The sequence below is a fragment of the Vigna unguiculata genome, chromosome 5, assembly GCF_037176805.1.
Source record: "Vigna unguiculata cultivar grain cowpea cultivar isolate G323 ecotype 2 chromosome 5, ASM3717680v1, whole genome shotgun sequence".
NCBI lineage: Eukaryota > Viridiplantae > Streptophyta > Magnoliopsida > Fabales > Fabaceae > Vigna > Vigna unguiculata.
The window spans coordinates 47,993,467-48,016,421 of NC_140796.1; the positions used below are offsets into that span (position 1 = coordinate 47,993,467).

The following is a 22,955-nucleotide window of genomic DNA, read 5'->3' on the forward strand; positions in this document are numbered from 1 at the left end:
GTATATTTTGAATTAAGGATCATGATTGATTTGAAATTAGTAAAGAAGGATGTTTAAGTAAATCATTGTTCAGAATAATCATTTGAATCGTGTAGAAATTGTATTATTAAAATATTTTTGGAATTGTTCTTGAAATCTTGATTGATTTTGTTGTTGAGTTAATTTTTTTGATATTTTTGTTGAAGTCAAAATATAATGGAGATTGAAACCTTATTCTCTGTTCTATTTTGGCTCAAATAAAAGATTTTTCACTCAAGCCAAAATAGAGTTGAAAATAACCTTGTTTTTAGTCTTATATTCATTCAATGGGAGAATTTTTCACTCAATACAACTAAACCAAAATTTTGTCCATTTTTCCCTTAAGCTAAAAAAGTCTTCCAGAATAAATATTGATGGTTTTTATCTTACCAGATCAAACAATTCAACAAAAGACCATTTTCAATTTCGTGACAAAATTTAGGAACTAAAACGTTAACTCAACAATATTTATTCTTTATGAAATTGAGTCAATTATGTAAACCAGTTCAATATTTAATGTTTGGTCTAGTAAGTGAGTATAATCCTTCTAATAAAATAGATACACATATATTCACTCTTTCATTGCTTTTAATTTGGAATGGTTTTATTTATTTTTACATGTTTGAAGGATAAATATATAAAAAATAATAATAATATCTCCTCTACCCTTAAAATGGCTCTCTACTTTATTAAACTCCATTCAATTATCCCATACCTTCTTAAGGTTTACTACAACTATTTAATAACTTTTCATAATAAAAAATATGGTAAAAGTTACATTATTTAGTAACCCTAAAATAGTAAATAATATTTAGTTAAACAAACCTTCGTTTGTTTTAAAATCTTTATCTCTAAAGTTTTCTTTTGTTTTCATAAAAAAATTGAAACACACGCGCCAGGTAGGGGTCGAACCTACGACTTTCTGCTTAGGAAACAGACGCTCTATCCACTGAGCTACAGGCGCTTTTGATTCCTACAATACACCTGTAATTTTATGAATACTATACTTGTAGCTGTGTTTGGAACATAATGTTTACACTCGTTTTCATCTCAATTTACTCTTGCTTTTTTACCTTTCCTGTACTTCTAAATTCTTAAAGTCACACTTGTGATAAAAATGGGTTTAATTTAGTTCATTAAATTATGTGAAATAGTTATTGATAATACATGGATTAGACATTCATTATGTGTGCGAAACTTTAATGTAAACTAATAGATCAATTGGAATTAAAGACAATAGATTAATAAAATTACTAATTAATAAATACTAAAATTAAATTGAAATTTTATTATTAAGTTATCCCAACATAGTTTTAAACCTTTCAACAAAAAAGAAATCTCATTCCTAACTACCAAACTATCAATGTATAAATTCTTAAACTTCCTTAACTCTTTTGTAAAAAACTTAATTAAGTGTAGTAATAAGCTATTCTTAAAGTTTACTAATCAATACTGTGTTTTAGGAATTAAATTAATAAGATTAATATTTAATATAAATATATTTAACTATGTATGATGCATTAGTTATATTATTATTACTAGTATGAACATAATTTGTGGAAGGTTGAGTACTATAATATTTATCATCAATACAGAGTGCTTATTTGATCTCTTGCAAAAACAAAAATTGAGGGTACTTAAGTAGAATTGTCATTACTGTTTATGATAATTTTTTTTTACAATATTAACAATTATTTTTATTGTTATTAATATTTTAAATTACAATAATCACTTCTGAAGTTTCATAATATTGTACAAACATTTCCTAATTTTTTGTCATTTAAAGTTCAACAGTGTAATATTTTTTCAAACAATAAAAAATTAGTATAATATAAGTGACACTAAAATATTCTTTTAACAAGTAAAGTAGGTAAACGTGGAGATAGAAAATACAGAAAATATTTACATAATTCACCAAATCTCGGGCATGGTTAATATAATTTGCTAAATTTAATTCTAATAATGAAAATTTTAAATTGTGATCTAACTCTAAATTTATAACAATATATAAAGAGGATTTCCTCTTTTATGTTCATATTTCATAATGTCAATTCTATCATTTACAATATAATTATATATTAAATTTTTTAAAATTAACGGGTATTTTTACCTATTTTCTATAAAACTATTTATTTTTTTTCTTTTTTGTATTCATCAACAATTAATTTCTTTATTCATTTCACTTTATTTCTAATTTTTAATAAATATAAATTTATTTTATATATTAACTTAATAACATTACATTATTATCACCTGCTAACGTACTATCATTCATTCATATATAACAAAATGCGTATACACAGACATGATATACTAGTTAATATAAAAGAAACGTCATAAGATGAATAACACGTTCATCACACTTATATCTAAAACATTAATTTAGTGTCGTGTTTAAGCATTTCATGCTAAAATATAATTAATTTGATCTTATTTTATTACATTGATTAACAACACGTACTTCTTTTTTCTGAGGTTTTCTTTTCTTTTTTTTTTTTTTCATTTTGCCCTTATTCAAATGCATTGTTACCTCCATCTCTCCATCCTCCCACATCACTACTAACCCCATCACCATCAACTTTAATATTGTCCAACCTCCACTAAGAGTGACAAAAAATAAGTTGGATTCCATCGACCAACTAGTCAACCTATTCAAAATAAAATGGACTGGGTTGAAAATTTTAACATGTTAGTCTATATTAGTCCACTTCATTTGACAAAATACAATTTGATGTGTCAAAATACAAATTAATCCAATCCCACTCGTTGAGCTTTTTTTAAATTAAAAATTAAAATAAAAATAATTTAAAAGATTTTTTTTATATTATATTTTTTAAAAGTATAAATATATAATAATATTATAATTTAAAGGATTAAATTTTTTTTTTAGTCCCTTAATTTTTAGCCAAAATAGAAATTAATCCCTCTTCTTCGAAACTTTAGACCAATTTAGTTCCTCATCTTTAAAAACTCGGTAATTTAGTCTTTTTAACAAGATTTTAATAAGTTTATTTGACGTTTTATACACGTTTCTCAGCCAACATTGAACAACTCAAATACTAGCATGAGATGCGTTTGAAACGTCAAATAAATTTAAAAAAAAAATTGGTTAAAAAGACTAAATACACACATTTTGAAAGTTGAGGAACTAGATTAGTCAAAAGCTTCGAAAAAAAATTATTTTCAATTATTACTGAAAAGTTAAGGAACAAAAAACATATTTAACCCTAATTTAAATTATTAACCCTTGCAAATTAAATTCCAATCATCAGTTATGATATAATAATTTAATATGTAAATATAATAATGATTTCAATATCTAATTAAAAACATAAATTAATTAATTAAAAATTTAAAAAATATTTCTTATAATTAATATAATTTTAATATTCATTTATATAATTAAATATATTTTTAATATCCATTCCCGCCCCCTAACACTCCCAGAAAATGAAATTCCAAATGTCAAAATCACAATGTTATATGCAAGTATGCAAGATTTAACAAATGTACGTAGAGCCTACTTCGATTCCACCACTTAGCACACCATACCAAACCTTGCAAGCACAATTAAATCGTTTAGAGTAAAAACGTCAATAATTTCATCTTTGTTTTTGCGCCCTATTATTTTCTCTTACTGGATATTGTAAAACATAATTGATTATTAAGGTGAAACCATTCAAGTTAAATTTAAAGTAAAAGATCCTAATGTTCACACCATTATCAAGTTTTTTAATTAGCTTAACCATTTTGGTCTGCGTACCACCATGGTGGCGGTGGCAGGCATTCTAGTTGGTATTCTCAAAGGACTTCAAGGAGCGAGCGAGAACGTAGAAGACACCAAAATCGAATGAAGGAGAAGACGGACGGATTCAACCCACTTTAAATAATTTTAAGTAAAATAGAAACTATATTGAAGATAAAAAACTAAAATAATCACATTGAATTATCTTTCGAATGTGGAAACTAAAATTTTCGTTTACTCGCACCAAATTAGTTTTATGCTCCTTTTTTATCAAAATGTCGTTAACATTATCATATATCTCAAGGGATCCAGTGCATTGCATGAGAAAGAAAATGGGAACCAAATGGATGACAATTAAAAAGATGTAAAATATATTTAAATATTTTCAATTGACATTTTTTGTTCGTTATCTAGAGGACATTGATTTCCACATTTTAAAGGGAAATTTACAAAAAAGTTGAGCTTTGGTCTTCTAGCTATCAAATGTTTTACGCTAAGTTACACGTTACAATGAAAGAATATCGACACAGGCTTCACAATCACACCAATCCAACCCAAATCCAATGAGAGAAAACTGAGCTGAAAGCATTTTTAAACAGAGGTTGAACGAAAAACAGAACATCCATTAATACCACTAAAGTAAAACAAAAAGTATACTGCATTCACAATTATATCAAAGCATCACCAACCACATCTCAACACGTAAAAAAGCTTCATTAATCTAAAACTCATCCACAAGCACAGTACCAGAACATTAAACAAACATTATAAGCGCACAATTTATGTCCAGATGATTAACACTCGACTACCACTAATTACCACAAAAAACAAACATAAATGTTCAGTTTAAGTCCTGAGGCAAACCATTGGGAGCTCCTCTAGCGCAACCTTCTTGCTTCTCTTTCGGACTCAAGTAGGGTGAGAATGTCTCCTTCTCTCACAGGTCCTTTCACATTCCTCATGATGTGCCTGTTTTGATCATCCAAAAACTTCACTCTAACCTGAGTCACCTGACCTCTAGACCCTGTACGGCCCATAACTTTAACAACAAGAGCGTGCTTCACCTGAGATTCCATCCTGTTCAAACACAAACAACATTTATAATGTTGAACAAAGTACAGATTGCGTACAATGTTGCTAATCATTCCATCTGTACAGAAAAGTGTGGAACAACACAGCAGCCACAGAGATAGAGTTCTAAAATTTCAGATCTTCAAATACAAAACTAAATTCAATTTATCCAAAAGTTTGAGTAACAAGAAACAGATAAATGAGTAACTAAAAGCCATTTAGACTGAAATGAAAAGCATCCCCAAGGTTACAATTGAAAACAAATTGACATCAACAACACCAGCCCATTCCAACAACTTTTAAAGATTCAACAGATGCTTCAGGAATCGGAATTACAAATGTTTCTACAAACACTTTTAGGGGCAGAGTATAATCAGAAAAATGAAATAAGTTTCTAGATGGTAAAAAATCTCATGTATCTTGTCTCTGCTACCAGATTTTTTTAAGTTTTGCACCGGTAAAAACTAGAAGTTTACTTATTTATTTTTTCTTTTCATAAGAAAAGAAAATTATCCTAACATAATTCAGAAGCCAAGAACAAATCCCAAATACAATTTAAAAAGTGTCTCCTTTGACAAAAATATGAGCAGAGAAAGACGTTCTTCTCTATCATAAAGTGGTTCGCAGAATACTGCAAGAAAAATCGGAATTTCAAAAACAGAGAATAACAAATATAAGGAGAAACTAACACGTAGCCTAAAAGACTGACAAGATTGAAGAAAATATTGAAACGGCGGTGAGCGTACCGGAAATTGGTAGTAGGAAAGAGAGGCAAGAGTGGCGGCGGCTTTCTCTTCTATGATTCTATCTGTGGCAGAGGACAATCGCAACTCAAAACCCTAGTTTATAAAGCTCTTTACAGCTTTTAAATTTTCTTTTCAATAGCAACGCTGTGTGACATAAGCCCGTGTTAAAAGTTGAAGATTTCAACCTCTTATGGCCCGTTTTCTTTTTGTTGATACGTTTTTAAAAAATAATATAATTAAAAATATTAATTTTTTATATAACATTTTTTAAATTATAAATATATAAATGTTGTTGTAATTTAAATCATTAACACTTAAATATTCAGTCTCAATTATTATTTATAATTAATTAATTTAATATGTAAATATAATAATTATTCTAATTTATTTAATTAAAAATATTAACTAATCAATTAAAAGTTAAAAAAATATTTCATTTGATTAAACATACTTTTAATACTAATTTATATGTATATAAGTAAATTTAAAAAAAATTAAAAAAATAAAAAAAAACAAACTCACAAACCAAACCGACTCATCCCGTTAGTTCATCCTGTACAAGACAGGTCATGATTATTGGTCTGTTTCTGTTTGATGGACCAGTTCGGCTCGGCCCACTTTTGATGGATTACAAACAGATCGAGCCAAAACAGGTTGGTTGACCCATTTTGCCACCCCTAATGTGACACTCCTTTTAACTGTTTTCTTTGATTAAGATTTAGGATAATATAAAAAAATTCATAATTTCTAACAAATTTAAATACCTTAGATTTCAATTAATTTTTTTATGTTTTAAGAGATTTAAATATATTAAATTTCATTAATAGAAAGAAAAATGCATCTCACATTAGTTTAAAAATAGTATTTCTTATAATAAAAAAATATTTATTTATTGTAATAGAGAGTTGATGATGAACACACCTCAGCCAACGCATCAGCAAAAGGTAGAGACATCTTTAGTCAACATGTTATAACAAACGGTTGTGACATCATCGACCATCCACATAAGTAATTTAACCATAAACTTGTAATTAAGTAATAAAGGCTAAGAGATGATTAATCAAGATACAAAATCCTAAAACGACATAAACATATGGATCTTAGGCCCAACAAAGACAATACCCATTAAGTGTACTATAAATAGTTAATGTTCACGAGGTATGTCAATGGATTCATTTATCCCATTCAGAACAAGTTATTGATTTGAATGTCAAGTAATCTTTGTAGACTCCCCACCAAGGACATCCAAGTCACACTAGAAGAAGACGTATTAGCATAAAAATGTAGAGGACATAGAGTGAGAAGGCACACGCGTGATTGTGGGTACATCTTTATCTAGTAAGAACACACACAAAACACACATACACACATTTAAGACTTTTAATACACCTTATAATTAAGTAGACACTTGTGTTTGAACTATATTTCATTAGTTTATCAAGAAAAATATGTATTCCTTGGTGATTCTTTGCATAACTATTCAAACATTAGATACTTTGTAGTAAAAAATATGATGAGAACACAAACACGTAAATTCCTGAAGCATGTTGAAATACTTTCCTTAAGGATTTATCCGTAGTGTATGCGCAAATCCCCCAAGGTACAACAAGAACATCTTGGATATATTTCGAAAATAACAGAAACTAGCAAGATAAACTCTTTTAAAGAGTATAAATAACCCAAGATAATAGAAAAAATATATAAAAGAAGAAAAGAACAAAGAAACCAAGAGAGAATGGGATATGAGTTGAATTGCGTCTCTATTGGAGAGCACCATACCACCTTTTTATAGGTGTGAACGAGGGATGGTGATAGGTTAAAATCCCATGGCTCATGATGAATATCTTGTAACAACTCAACAACAATCATATTATTGTAAATACCAAATCGAAATTGCTCTAGCTATAATGGCCAAATTGCAACTGCATATTTTGCAAAAAAAAAAACAGATTTTACAACATATACTTATCATATAAAAAATATATTTTTAAATTTAATTCAATCTTGTAAACTAGTTTAGGAATGTGAACTTTGCACTCACTTATATGTGTATGTATATTACATTTCAGTTATATATTTAGATAATGTGGAATTTTCAACACCATATGAAAAACCTTAAGAGTGTGTTTGGATAGAGTATTTTAATGAAGTAATTCATTTTGTTGAAGAATTTAGATTTCTTTGTAATGAAATGCTTTGTTTGGATACAGAAATTAAAAAGCATTTCAAATGCAAGCATTGTTTTGAGGAATTTCAATAAACTAAATTAATATAAATTCAAATACCCTCAAAATAGGTGGAATTTGAAATTCTTCTCACTCAACCTCACATTTTAGACTCTTTGGTAGGCTCGATGACACAAACGGGACCGACAATTCAGACGGGTCCAACGACCCAAATGGGCTCGACGACCCAGATGGGTCCAACGACTCAAATGGGCTCGACGATCCAGACGGGTCCGAAAACCCAGACGGGCCCAACGACCTGAATGGGCTCGATGATCCAGACGGGTTCGTCTATCGACCCGAACTGGCCCAACGACTCAGACGGGGCAGACTATCCGGACAAGACCAATGATCTGACGGGTTCGACAATCTAGACGGGTCCGATGACCTGGACAGGCCCGACAACCCGAACGGGCTCGACAACCTAAACGGGCCCGACAACCCGAATGGACCCTTCCAAACCGTCAAGCCCGATGATCCAAACGGGCCCGACAACCCGGACGGACCCTTCCAAACTGTCAAGCCCGATGATCCAGGCGGGCCTGACGACATGGATGGTTCCGACGACTCAGACGGGCCCGACGACTCGGACATGTCAAACTATCCGGACGAGCCTAATGACCCAAACGGGTCCGACAGTTTGGAAGGCCCGTCCGAGTCGTTGGACCCGTCCAGGTCGTCGGCCCTTCTAGGTCGTCGGGCCCGTCCGGGTCGTCGGGCCCTTCTTGATCGTCGGGTTTCCAAATTTATCATGAACTCAAAACATAATTAAGCCTAAAATAAATATTGTTAAAATTAAATTTTATCTCACAATAAATTCAATTTTTTTTTCCAAACAAGAAATTGAGATGTAAGGTATTTTAATTTCCTTATCCAAACAAATTATTTAAAAAATGAATGGAATTTAATTACAAGCAATTCAAATGCAAAGCATTTCAATTTCTAAGTATTGTTAAAATGCTTCATCCAAACACAAGGTAAAGGTTCATGCAAAAGACATCAAGCATAGTGAATTAATAAAGATTGTTGTAGGACATTAATGCTCAAAGACTCTTCAATATATCAAATCATCATCAACAAAAAAAAAATAAAATAGGTCTTCTTTTCGACATGGCATTAGAGTGTGCATTTTCATTCATGCAATGGTGATTTACATGCAAATCAAGTTTTCCATAAAAATAACAAATAAGGATCCTTGCCTTAGACCACACAAGACAATGATACTATGACTCTCATTTTTTGACTCTCATTCTTTATTCTCTAACATGACTTAGTGTGGATCATTAATTGATGTACCACTATCTTTCTCTCTAAAAAAATCAATGACTCACATTATATTAGGAAGTAAAGAACGGAGTAAAAAATTGAAGTCAAAGTATAATTTTCGACCAACAAATAATGATTTGAAGTAAAATGGATAGATTTGCATATCTCAAACTCCCACGTGATTAAACTCATTATTTTGCAAGTAACTCATATTCGAAATAACTTTAAAAAAATTGATTTACTCAATTGCAAGTATTTTCAATGTTCATTTTCATGGCTATTCATCTTCCTTTTCTATAGTATTGCGTGTGTGGTGAATAATATCGTGTGCAATAATGGACTTGTATTTTACAAGTTTTGATGAAATAAATCTCCTTTGAAAGATTCAATAATATTATTTAAATATGATCTAAGTCAGAAAATTATAATTGTTTTATTACTTTTTTTTCATATTATATTGCATGAATAGTTATAAGATCATTAACATATTTGACAATATGTCTTGCTTAATGATTAAAGTAGTTGATGTTGATAAGAATGTTGGGATTAAACTTAGCTAATCTTCTTCTACTGTATGCAATGTTATGTACTGGCTTATAATATATGATGATTATTTTAGTATATTAAAATGAAAGATGTAAGCATGTTGTTAAAGTAAAACATATACATATTAATATGATCCAATAAAAAATAAATATAACTCAAAATTGATGCTGATGTTGACACTGTAATAGCTAAAATAATAAATTTTATAAGGTACAACTATAACGTTAATACTAATAATAATAACAATGGATTATAATAAATAATATAAATATTAATAATGTCATATTAAAATGTATATTTTTCGCAAATATGTATGATATTAATAATTTCTGATTGATGTATTAAATGATAACTGGTAATTCAACCATTAATATTAAATGGTGAATCAAATTTTATCAAATAATATATTTTATAAATTAATATGCCATATATTAGAAATATAATTAATGTTTGGCTTTTAAAAATTGTAATTAAATTTAATTAGTTAAATAGAATTAATCATACAATTTAATTTGTATAACGACTAACATAACTGATAACATTAATAATAATAATAATAATATATTTAATATTAATTAATTACTAAAAAATCTTCAGTAAATATAAATATAAACTTATAAATACAAAATTTTAATTCAATCAAAATGTCATCTTTGAAATAATCTTTGATTGCTGATATACATATACATAATACATTGTAAATAATATATATTAGATAATATACATATTCTATTGTTTGGGTAAATATGTATAATTTCCGTAAATATCTATAATATATATATATACAGAGAGAGATTAAAATTAAAAAAGTCAATAAAAAGTAATTAGTCTGTATTACTATCAATAACAATAAATTTATATACATAATATATATTAATATATATTGTATAATATCTTATACATAATATGTATATACATAATATATATATATATATATATATATATATATATATATATATAAAATATTGTTTGTGTGAACATATAATGGATAGAATGTTCCTAATTGATCTCAAACTAAAAGTAACAACAAAATATTTCTAAGATAATAATATTTTAACTCACTTATTTTACACATTTTTAATTCACCACTTCAATTACCATTAGATAATTATATCACATCACTAAAAAGAATCAAAATAGATGATTGAAATAATGGGTTAAAAGTATATCAAAAAAGGTGGATTAAAATATCATTATTCATATTTCTAAGCATAACACATTTTGAATCAAATAACAAAATACATGTTGTAAGTACACATATCGATATAAATTGTTCTTATATTTACCTTGTATTTGGATGAAGATTTCAACAATTCCAAAAAATCGAAATACTTAGTAATTGAATTACTTATGATTAAATTTTCTTCATTTCTTAAATAATTAGTTTGGATAAATTAATTGAAATATTTTAAATTTCAATTTTCATGTTTGTATAAAGCAAATTAATTTATGACTAGGATAAAATGTTCATAATTGATCTCAAACTGAAAGTAACAACAAAATATTTATAGGATAATGATATTTTAACTCACTTTTTTTGACACATTTTTAACCCACCACTTCAATCACCATTAGATACACACATCACATCACTAAACAGAATCAAAATAGATGATCAAATGATGATTGAAGTAATGAGTTAAAAGTGGGACAAAAAAAGTGAATTAAATAATTTGTTTGATCATAACTAGGATAAAATGTTCATAATTGATCTCAAACTTAAATAATTTGTTTGATCATGACTAGTACAAAATGTTCATAATTGATCTCAAACCGAAAGTAACAACAAAATATTTATAGGATAATGATACTTTAACTCACTTTTTTGACACATTTTTAACCCAACACTTCAATCACCATTAGATACTCACATCACATCACTAAAAAGAATCAAAATAGATAATCTAATGATGATTGAAGTAATGGATTAAAAGTGAGTCAAAAAAGGTGAATTAAAATATCATTATTCATATTTTTAAGCATAACACATTTTGAATCAAATAACAAAATACATGTTGTAAGTACACATATCAATATAAATTGTTCTTATATTGACCTTGTGTTTGGATGAAGATTTCAACAATTCCAAAAAATTGAAATACTTAGTAATTGAATTACTTATAATTAAATTTTCTTCATTTCTTAAATAATTAGTTTGGATAAAGTAATTGAAATATTTTAAATTTCAATTTTCATGTTTGTACAAAGCAAATTAATTTATATTTTACAATGAACTCAACTTTACCTTTTAGTATAAATTAACTTAACTTGACCTTCAATTCGATACGACACATCTTGACTTTTGGTTCAAGGTGAGTTTCAACTCGACTCAACCTTTGGTCCGAGCCGAAGGCCGACCCTGTTCGACCTGCGGCTCGAACTGATCCAGTTCGAGTTTCGACCTAGGGTGGTATGACTGGACGTTCGGCTTGACCCAATCTTTTGGTTCTATAAACCTTTTTTGTCCAAATCAATGAGTCATTCCGCTACTTGGAGAATTTCAATTTCCTTATTTTTTGAGTGAACTTCAAATTCACTATTTTAGTTATTTGAAATACCTTTTTAAAATTCTTCAATTTCATTTCCTTTTAATTCCTCTATCTAAACATATTATTTAACTTCATGACCTTCCTAAAATAGCTATGAACCGAAATCACTCACTTCTCAATCTTAATAAACTTTCTCAATACTTTCTTTATAATATCTTGCTTTAGGGCGTTCAAAGTCCTTGTATCTTCTCCTGTAAAAAAATGTGAGAGCAACATCATAAGTAAATTCAACACTTTAAAAATGATCTTCATCATCATTTAACTAATTTAAGAACTTTGTGAGTAATTCCGGTACAAAATGAGGAAAATTTGGAAAACATATAAAGTGGTATTGGTTACGAAGAAAAATTTATAAACAGGCAAATTATTTATATTATCTCTACAATGTCATCACAATTGGTATGCTTCATTTTGCAATCATCATCCATCTCATATGCAACATCCTATGAAATTAAAACAAATGCAGTTAAGTATTAAAAATTTAGAACAATTGTATTTGCAAATAAATAATTACAAAGCATCACCAAGGTCTTCAGAGCAAATCTTTAAACTTTTGCACCATGTTTTCATTTAAACATTTTTTTTAACTCAAAATGATTCTTCAAATCTATAGGTAGCATTATGCTTGCACTCAACTTTGAACAACAAAGTCTTATCCATGAGTTGGTCAAACTCCTTTGGAGGATTGACATGATTTGTATTATTTTAGAATTTGAAATATAAATGAAGGATAGAAGTGTAAAAAATTCACCACATGATGTACCTTATCATTAGCTTAAAAAACCTCTAACACATGATTTATTGACTATTGTATAGACATTTCTATCAAATAACACAAAAATCGTTAAATTTGTTTCATCAGTGACACTAACATTGATTTGTAAGTAATAAAATAAAGATGTGAGAAAAAATGGGAATGAAATTACGTATGGCAATTCAGGGCGGGCTAGCCCGCACAAAAAAACATGGGGCGGGCTGGGATGTTGAACTCGCTGGCCCGTAATGGCGAGGCGGGGCGAGCTGACCTGCTTACAAATTATATGTTCTCATTTATTTTAGTTCTCACATCATTCATCACATTGTTTCTTTAAGTTCCTTTTATTTATTTATTTATTTTAGGTTTAATTAATCGTAAGGTACCCAGTTTGGTACTAGAGTGTCAAATTGGTACCCGCTTTTAAAAAAGTGTCAATTGCATCCCAACTTTTGAAAATTGCTTCAATTAGGTCCCTTTCAGACAGAGTTGACTAACGCCGTTAGTCAACGTGCCATGTGTCAATCTGTGGTTTTTTTGATTTTTTTTTAATTTTTTTTAAATTTTAAAAAAATAAAATAAAAATGCCACGTGTCAAGTCCTTGTGTGTGACACGTGGCATTGTCAGTGCCACGTGGCATTGTAATGCCACGTGTCAGTGTCACTATTAGATGTCATTGTGTTGATTTCGATTTGGTCCCCACATATGTCAGTATCACTATTAGTACCTAAGTATGTGTATCTGATTCAATTTTGTCCCAATTTTTTTTTTTAATAATTAAAATATTTTTGTAATCCATTTTTTATAAGATTAAAAATAATTAAGTATAAATATTTTTACAAAATTAAGTACTAATATTTATAATGTTTCTCTCAATTTCAGACCAAATTTATTATTTGTATGAATGTTATGCTATTTATAAGTACTAAAATGACTTTTACCACTAAATTTTAATATAAATATCAAATACTTAATTTTTTTTAAACTTTTATACTTAATTACTTTTAATTTTATTAAAAAATATTTTAATTATTAAAAATTATTAGGTCAAAATTGAATCAAATACACATAAGTAGGTACTAAATTGAAACGAAAAAACATAAATGGGGACTAAATCGAAATCATCACAATGGCATCTGATAGTGACACTGACACGTGGCATTACAATGCCACGTGTCACACACATGGACTTGACACGTGACATTTTTAATTGTTTTTAAAAAAAATTTTAAAAAAATTAAAAAATTAAAAAAAATTAATTTTTTTTTAAAAAATCAAAAAAACCACAGATTGACACGTGGCACGTTGACTAACGGCGTTAGTCAACTCTGTCTGAAAGGGACCTAATTGAAGCAATTTTCAAAAGTTGGGATGCAATTGACACTTTTTTAAAAGCGGGTACCAATTTGACACTCTAGTACCAAACTGGGTACCTTACGATTAATTAAACCTTTATTTTATTATTATTATTATTATTATGTTTATGTATAATCATTGTATATAAGATAATGATTTTAGTTATTGAATATGAAATATCTTTTTATTCATTTTTAGGTACATGTCTTGTAAGATGACATGTTGCTATTGTACTCTAGTTATAATCTTCATTATTATTTTTCTTGTCTTTGATTAGGTAAATTAATTGGAATTATTTTGATAGAAAATGAATATAAATTATTATGAAAAAAAAATTTGCTTAACAAAAAAAATAAAATTTACTAATCACAAACGCGGGCCAGCCAACGGGTCCGCGATGCGGGTGGGGCAAAAAAGTGAACCCAATATTAAATTGTGGGACGGGCCAACCCGAATCGCACTTTACGAACCAAAACACAGGACAAGTCAAAATGAGTCGAGCTGTCCCGCTTTGCCTTCCCTAAATAAAATGAAATTAACATGGAGTTAAAAGCGTGAAGACAAGGTAAACCATATAAAAAGAAATCCACCAAATCATTTGGACACTTCTCAACAAAATAAATTTTTAAGTATATTCTTTTCTAATATTATAGTAGAGAATAGATAAAGATGTCCGATGCCTAAAAATGAATTTTTTGAACACTACTTGTCAACAGAAAAACATTGACAACAAAATAAATTTTCAAGTATTTTATTGTTATAATACATAATAAATAGAGTAACACAAGCACGTCTAGACATATTTTGAATATTTAAAAAATATTTAAATTTAAAATAATTATAGATATAAATAAATAATTATTTTTTATTGAAATTAAAAAGTTATAAGTAATATTTGTAAATAGTATTACGATTAATTAAAAATTTGAAAAATAGTAACTAAAATAATAATAAAAATAAATAATTATTTCATAAATATTTTAAATTGTTAATAATGTGCACTATTTTTTAAATATTTAAATTTTAAAATAATAATTAAAAGTGAAAAATTAGAAAAATTAAAGGTATATATAATTTTAGATATATAATTATAGATATAGCTATAAATAAAGTGATTTTTACCTATTGAAATAAAAAATATTATAAGTAATATTTGTAATTAGTATTACAAGTAATTATTTAAATTTGAAAAAAAAACTTACTAAAGAGTAATTTTTTATAAATATTTTAAATTATTAATAAATTTTTATAAATATTTTAAATTATTATATAATTATTTGAATTAAAAAAAATAGTAAAAAATTGAATTGAAATATATTTCTTATTATGAATAATTATTTAAATTTAAAAAATAATATTTGAAAGAGTAAAATTGAAAAAAGAAATACACTAAAATGTATATCTTCTCTACATAATAAATAATAAATTTATAATATAACAAATATAAGTTTACTATATTTAAATTTAAATATGTAACATTTTTATTGTTAATATATATATTTATAAAAATAAACAAAAAATAGGTTGACATTTTAGCAGTTGGCATATAAATGCGCCTTTTGAGTTGTGCTAATAGGTATAATTTTTATTTACAAATTATATATGAATATTAATGTTAATATATACTTATGAAAAGATAAAAAACAAATAGGTTGAAATTTTAGCGGGTGGGCATATAAATGCCAAGCAAGTAGGGTTTTGAGTTGTGTTTCTGAGCAGCGGCTACCCTAACTTTCTCTTCTTCAATTCGATAACTCTCTCAATCGATTAGGTTTTCAACTCTCCGCTTCTCTTTGTATTTTCTTCTCTCTTGTGCTGTTCTGTTCCTCTTTTTCCTTTTTCTTTTCTTGCTATCTCTAATTCTAACGTTCTATCATTTATGTAGCCATGGCCGAAATCCACGAACCTGGTGTTGTCGCAGATCCCACCCAGATCGATGTCAAGCTTTTCAACCGCTGGAGCTTCGATGATGTTCAGGTACCATTTTCACTAAATATCTATTCTCTGTTTAGGGTTGGGTACTTGTTAATTATATTGTGTTTTAAAAGATCGTATTTTGGGGTTGTGAATGAAATTTTTGTTTTGGTTATTTTAGGTTAATGACATTTCTCTGGCCGATTACATCGGAGTGGTGGCATCCAAGCATGCCACCTATGTTCCTCACACTGCCGGTAGGTACTCTGTGAAGCGGTTCAGGAAGGCCCAGTGCCCCATTGTTGAGAGGCTCACCAACTCTCTCATGATGCACGGCAGAAACAATGGCAAGAAACTTATGGCTGTTCGGATCATCAAACATGCTATGGAAATTATTCATTTGTTGACTGACCTGAACCCCATTCAGGTTATTGTTGATGCTGTCATCAACAGGTATTGTTTTTGTATTCATCCATGGTTGTAGTTGTGGATTAGGATGGCTATTCCTTTTTATTGATTTTAGATTGATATAGATGAAATTTAAGTAGCTATATTGATAAAGAAAATTTTTGTCCTCATATTTGTATTTGTGTTCTTTCGTTTTATGGATTTGAATATTGATTTATTAGAGTATATATGGGAAGGTACTTTTTCTCTCGAACGTAATCTGGAGGATGGAATGATGATGATTGATTTCCCTATTGGTTTGATTGCCTGAATGATGGCATTTTGTATTAGCTCTATCTGACCATTCTCCATGTTTTATGCATATTCGTCTATATTTGGTCATTTTTAATAAGACTTTGTTGATCGAATACCATTGCTTTCTGGAATGAAATTCCTCCACGGAGGATCAGATCGTATCAGTTGGTGAATGCCACGATGATTGTTTATTTCTTAGTTGTTTCGATAGCTTGTATGAGGACACTTTTGCATTAGCTCTATCAAATAATTCTTGGTAATTACTTCAAATAGAATTATTGGTTGTTTTGTTCATGTGATCATTACCATGCTGTTTGCAAAAAATGGTTAATTACATGTGTGTGCATTGGGTAGTTGTATTTGCTTGATTATGTCGTATTGGATTATGGTTGCTCAAGCTATTATCATGTAGACAAAGATGTATGGATAAGAAATTTTATGTTTCTTGAACAATTTGTTTATTGTGGACATAATGCACAAAGTTGTATTGTGGATACTGTTTCTGGACAGTAAACTGTTAGCCTCAAATGAACTTATATATGTGAATGTGTGTATGTTACCATAGAGCTATGGAGACTTCATTGCAATATGTAATTCTTGATGTGCATTGTCTTGAATCCAATATAAATTAACTTTAAAATACTGAATAATATATCTGATTTTCTTTTATTGTGTTTAATTTATCTAGTGGTCCCCGTGAAGATGCAACAAGAATTGGTTCTGCTGGAGTTGTAAGGAGGCAGGCTGTGGATATCTCACCCCTTCGCCGAGTTAATCAGGCTATCTATCTTTTAACAACTGGTGCACGTGAAGCTGCATTCAGAAATATCAAAACTATTGCCGAATGCTTGGCTGATGAACTTATTAATGCAGCCAAAGGGTCATCCAACAGGTAATACTTCTCAAATTCCATTGTGGAGTATGGTTGTTTCTATCTTCTCCGTGCCAATTATTCTTTTTCTATTTTTCTTTCGTTTAACTGAATTTAATATTCCTTTTCAGTTATGCTATCAAGAAAAAAGATGAAATTGAGAGAGTTGCCAAGGCCAATCGTTGACCAGCTTGTGGAAACAATATTTGCAGATTTTTGTTTTGGTTTATGTTCTTCATTTAATATATGTGGATCTTTTGCTTGCATTAGTTACTTTTTACCCTTTTTTGACTGCCGGCGTAGCAAGTTATGAAAGATTTTGTTGCTGTTACTAGAGTTTGTGTTCTAAGATCGTGAGTTTTAATATTAGTCTGTTTCATAAATTATACTATGATAATTTCCATGGTTGTTTTCAAATTTTAATGTTTTTTGTTTTCGCGATAATAGTATGTAAATCATTGGCAGAAAGTAAAAAAATTAAATGTCCCCTCGGCGATAATTACCCAGAAACCCAAGTTGACACAGTAATATGGGACTTTAATTTCAAATTTTTGTGATTAATTATTAGAAGAAACTCTAATTGAATTTTATTTGTTATAATTTTGTATTTGGAGTTAATTATGATAATTCTACATGTTTTTTATTCTGTTTGTAATTTTTTCTAATTAAATAATTAAGATTGAATATAATTATATTGTCTTTTTCTAAAATATGATGTAGATTAACCTTTATCATGCATAATTGAGAAGAATCCAGTAATTTTGTGTCATGTTACAAACATCACTATCAATTAATGAATTAGAAAGATGTGTTTGAAAATTCTACCTTCAATCGTTTAACGTATTTCAATTCGGAAAGAGGTTTTGGTTATCATAGTTTTGGACAACAAAATTATTTTTTAATATGTGTAATGTTTTAGGAAATCTATTTAATTTATCTTGATCCCAGAACGAATTTAAGAGGTCTAAAGCTCTAAGTTCTGCCTTACCACAAATCTTATTATTTTACTATTTTGTGAATAATGATATTTTAATTCATTTTTTTATTTACTTTTAACCCAACATTTTAATTTGTTTTAGATTATCATATCACACTTTTAAATAAAAATCAAAATAAACAATTGAAGAGTGCAATATTTTTACGCAAATATTTTCCAAGACTATGATATACAATAATATTTAAATACAATAAAGAAAATTGAAAATATATGAATACATATTTATTAAGTTTCTCACCAAAACATCTCAGTGAACAAGTGAAAAAATAACTTTTCTAAATTATAATAAAAAATAAAAATACAGCATTACTCTAATTAAGACATTTAAAATGACAATAAATTGAATATTTTAATAAAAATAATTCATTACTATTCGAATAAAAAAAATAAGAGTCATAAACCAGAAAACAAATAAAAAAAGTGAATAATGTAATACAAAGTTAACACTATTTTAAGCTAGAAAAATGCAGGGGTTTTAGTCTTGGGTGTGCTTCACTTTCTCCTCTGTTTTCTCTGTCTTTTGCCATGTTCATTTTTTACTCTCATCAGCACTAGTTGAATATAGAGGTGTTAAAATGGGTTAATCCGGTCATTTTGACCTGACCCGTTTTTAACCCATTATAAACAGGTTGGACTGGACTGGATTGGCCTGTAAATGAAAAATGAGTTCGTTTATTCAACCCAGTCCGCAGGTTGACGGGCTGGCGAGTTTTAACTTCTTTTTTTCTTTAAATGAAAGGTCCAAAAATCTTTGTCTTATTTTTTATCAAATCATTTTTTTCATCAATTATTTGTGTTAATAATGTTGATTTTAATTAATGTAATGACAAAATCTGAGATAGTAATAAAGATAGACCTACATGCTTTTACATATGTAAATGGTTTATCGCAAAAAAAAAAAAATTGAAAATAATTCTACCCAATATTTAGTGTAGGAAAAATATTACAATCATTTAATAAATATGTAAAACTTAAGAAGATCCATACTTGCAAAAACAAAAAACAAAACAAAACAAAACTTTTGTTATGATTGTTGGTTAGTATAGATAAAATACTAAAAAACTTATATTTGAACTGAATGTTGTAGTTGTGTACATATAACTCCAACTGAAACGTGTTTCTAAATTTAATTGGCGTAAATGAATATCTATAACATTTTTTGCACTTTAGCAGAGGGTGTTCTTTCTTAATTTGACCCACATGTTGCATGTGCACTTTTTTTTTTTAACTTAGAAGGTTTGCGGGTTGGCCCGTCAAGTTGACGGACTAGACAGGTCGGGTTGACGGGTTCTGTTTTCTAACATAACTCACTTTTTTTTGACGGACCAACGAGCCAGCCCGTCGGACTTGAACTATTTTGTTGTTGCATGATGAGACGTGGCATTTAGGATTGATGTAAAATCTAAGTATCATTGTTTATATTTAAATTATAAAAACATTAATCTCAACACAATTAACTTCGTATAAAATGATATTAATAGTTTCACTCGTATTATATTCAAATCTTTGTTTTTTATATGATTATATTAGTATCACAATCATTTGCTCATTGCACTTTAATCGTTTTTAATATTGAATTATTTTAAACATCCAAACACATTCTTTAAATAGTACAATAAGGTTCAAAACTTTTTTTATATATATACACATAAAAATTCAAGTGATACAAAAAATCCATTGATTAATTACTACTGAATTTAATTAATAAAAATCGAAATTAGAACACAGCATTCAAAATTAAGATATATTATTAGTAAAAGCTGATATTAGAATACTACATTTGAAATTAGAATATATTAATAAAGGGACATATTAAGAATTAATTAAAATTTTACATTAAATTTTATTACTACTCGTATATCATTTTATTGTACTGTATTATGATGAACTGAAAATTCAATCTCATCATCTATAATGAGATTAGAGGATGGTACAACTGAATTACCAAATTACCCTTCATTATTTAATTTTTGTTACATGTGATTTAGCGGTTAAAATCAATACACGTGATAGTTTTAGTTCACTTTCTTAATTCTATGATAACGGTAATAATAATTTGTTATGATTATAATAAAAAATTATTACTTCTAAAATTACTATTAAAAAGAAAGAATTTTTTTTTCATGTAAATTAATTATTTTCCATCTTATATATTAAATTTATTTTTATATAAATATATTGTATTATTCATTTTTTATAAATATTTTTTTATTTTTGATAATTCAATAAAATTTATAAAATAATTTTAAATTATTTATATATAATTTTATATTATCTATAACAATAGGGACATTTTGATAATCTAACTTTTTTTATTATTCTTTTTAATATATCACATCAGTCAATTCAATCATAAACTTTCACAGACTTTACTCTCTAACCCATTTTAAAATCACCTTTGAATCACTTAAAAGAAACAACACCAACTTCATCCTCTAATCCTTTTGATCTCTTCCTCTCTCTCTCTCAAAATAAGACAGCCTAAGGGTCTGTTCGTATCACACAATTTGCAGGCGCGAATGGATTTTATACGAAGATTTGTGGGATTCGTCTTTGTTCGTTTTGAAGGATTTAAAATGAAATGGAAATATGTATTGTGGAACGATCATCTCTCCTGAAAGAGAAGATTTGGAGGATGGTGGTTCAAATTTAATTTTTACATATAATAATAATTATTATATATTAAATAAATAATAATATATGAATAATTATATTATTTAAATAATAATATATAATAATTATATTATTTAATTAATAATAATAATAATAAATAATAATAATAAATAAATATAATAGTATATTAATTTTATCTATCATATCAATTTATTTATTTTTAATTTTTTATAAATTTCACTCTCAAATCCATTTTCCTTACCTCCAAATCTATTAAAAGAAACAACTAAAATTAATCCATTCAAATCCACACAAATTCACTCATATTCATTCACTCACTCTCTCTCAAATTCATTATTTCAAGTGAACACACTCTAAATGTTCATTTGTAAGGGGATGTAGCTCAATGCGAGAGGTACAGGGTTCGATCCCCTGCATCTCCATATTTTTTATTTCTTTCATTTTCGTTTTTGTATTATATGATATAAGTAGATCAAGTGAAGAAAAAGTTTGCAACGTATGACAGACTTAACACCATTAAATGGGAACTTAACCTAAACTAGCTTTTATTTCACAGTGGTTAATTATGAGGTCATAATTTTCCAAAAGTGCAAAGTATTGTAGATTTATCGCGAAAACAAACTGAATCTTATACAAAGTACGAGTTTCTCTTTTGTAAAATGTAAAGTTGAATAGAAACTACTGTATAACAGCCTAATTCATAGAAAAAGTTGACAGAAAATTTACAGAGATATGAAGAGAAAGGAGATAATAATCTGTAGATTCATTTCCACCTAATTTGACTGATGTTGTTTAAAGTGTGTGACTACTGAAACATACAACACGATTCTTTACAAATCGACCACGAGGAGCATCCCTTTCTTTGCTGGCACTTACAAATCGACCACCATTGACAGGTTCACAAGAGACACCATTAATCCTTTTTTACTGACCCTACATTTCTGCATCAAATTTTGTGGACCAACAAACATTATAAATAAAACTGTAGAAAACTCATCCTACAAGCTCTGTTTTCAAATAAATACTCTGAATAACCATCATACTTTCCATGACAGTTGTGTTTTTTCAGGAAAACCAGAACTAATAAATATGATGTTCTTTTTTCTTTTTGTTTTGGAGTGAGACAAGGACTATAGGACTGTGAAAAAAATTGTTTACGATGGAAACAAGTAAATTTAAACATAGGTTAGATTGAATAAATAAAATCGGGTAAAATTAATATACGGTGGATTTGGATAATAGGTTGAAATTTTAAATATTTGACTCAACTTAAATTTATATTTTAATTATTATAAAATTTTAAATATACTTTTAATATGATATTATTTTGTTAAAATTTTATAATACTTGTTATTCACACACAACTTATTAAAATGCCAACTTTAGAAAAGTAAAGTCAAAACTTAATACGAAAGGAAGTGTATCATAAATGAATAATAATATTTTAATCAATTTTTTTTACTCATCTTTAATTCACTTTTCATCATCCTTAAATCATTTATTTGATATTTTTTAGTAATATAATATAATAATTTGAAAATGATTAAGATAATGAAATAA

At 27.8% G+C, this 22,955-nt stretch overlaps 1 protein-coding gene, 2 non-coding genes and 1 pseudogene across 5 annotated transcripts; 2 read left to right on the forward strand and 2 right to left on the reverse strand.

Annotated features, from left to right (window-relative positions):
* Window positions 1-909: 909 nt before the first annotated feature.
* On the reverse strand, window positions 910-982 carry TRNAR-CCU (transfer RNA arginine (anticodon CCU)). The gene has a single exon. It is a non-coding gene; the product is annotated as a tRNA-Arg (tRNA).
* A 3,476-nt stretch (window positions 983-4,458) lies between these two features.
* LOC114183377 (small ribosomal subunit protein eS28 pseudogene) lies at window positions 4,459-5,595 on the reverse strand (annotated as a pseudogene). Its single transcript, XR_014994931.1, has 2 exons — window positions 5,581-5,595; window positions 4,459-4,840 (listed from the first exon to the last, which is right to left on the reverse strand). The product of XR_014994931.1 is annotated as a small ribosomal subunit protein eS28 pseudogene (transcript).
* Window positions 5,596-15,909: 10,314 nt separating this feature from the next.
* On the forward strand, window positions 15,910-18,095 carry LOC114183156 (small ribosomal subunit protein uS7). 2 transcript variants are annotated; one of them, XM_028070070.2, is made up of 5 exons: window positions 15,910-16,048; window positions 16,163-16,254; window positions 16,373-16,644; window positions 17,582-17,785; window positions 17,896-18,095. In XM_028070070.2, the coding sequence occupies exons 2-5, from the start codon at window positions 16,165-16,167 to the stop codon at window positions 17,948-17,950; spliced, it is 621 nt and encodes a 206-aa protein (XP_027925871.1). In that variant the 5' UTR covers window positions 15,910-16,048; window positions 16,163-16,164; the 3' UTR covers window positions 17,951-18,095. The 2 variants fall into 2 exon arrangements, with proteins under 2 accessions (XP_027925871.1, XP_027925872.1); XM_028070071.2 differs by having other exon boundaries at window positions 15,950-16,072.
* On the forward strand, window positions 16,864-16,945 carry LOC114186376 (small nucleolar RNA Z102/R77). The gene has a single exon (XR_003605036.1). It is a non-coding gene; the product is annotated as a small nucleolar RNA Z102/R77 (small nucleolar RNA).
* Window positions 18,096-22,955: the final 4,860 nt, after the last annotated feature.

Bases quoted from the DNA above. Each gene is read 5' to 3' on its own strand.
- LOC114183156 (XM_028070070.2), top strand. From the start codon at position 16,165: ATGGCCGAAATCCACGAACCTGGTGTTGTCGCAGATCCCACCCAGATC. The intron at 16,255-16,372 runs GTACCATTTTCA...TGGTTATTTTAG, and splicing joins GGAGCTTCGATGATGTTCAG to GTTAATGACATTTCTCTGGC. The intron at 17,786-17,895 runs GTAATACTTCTC...ATTCCTTTTCAG, and splicing joins GCCAAAGGGTCATCCAACAG to TTATGCTATCAAGAAAAAAG.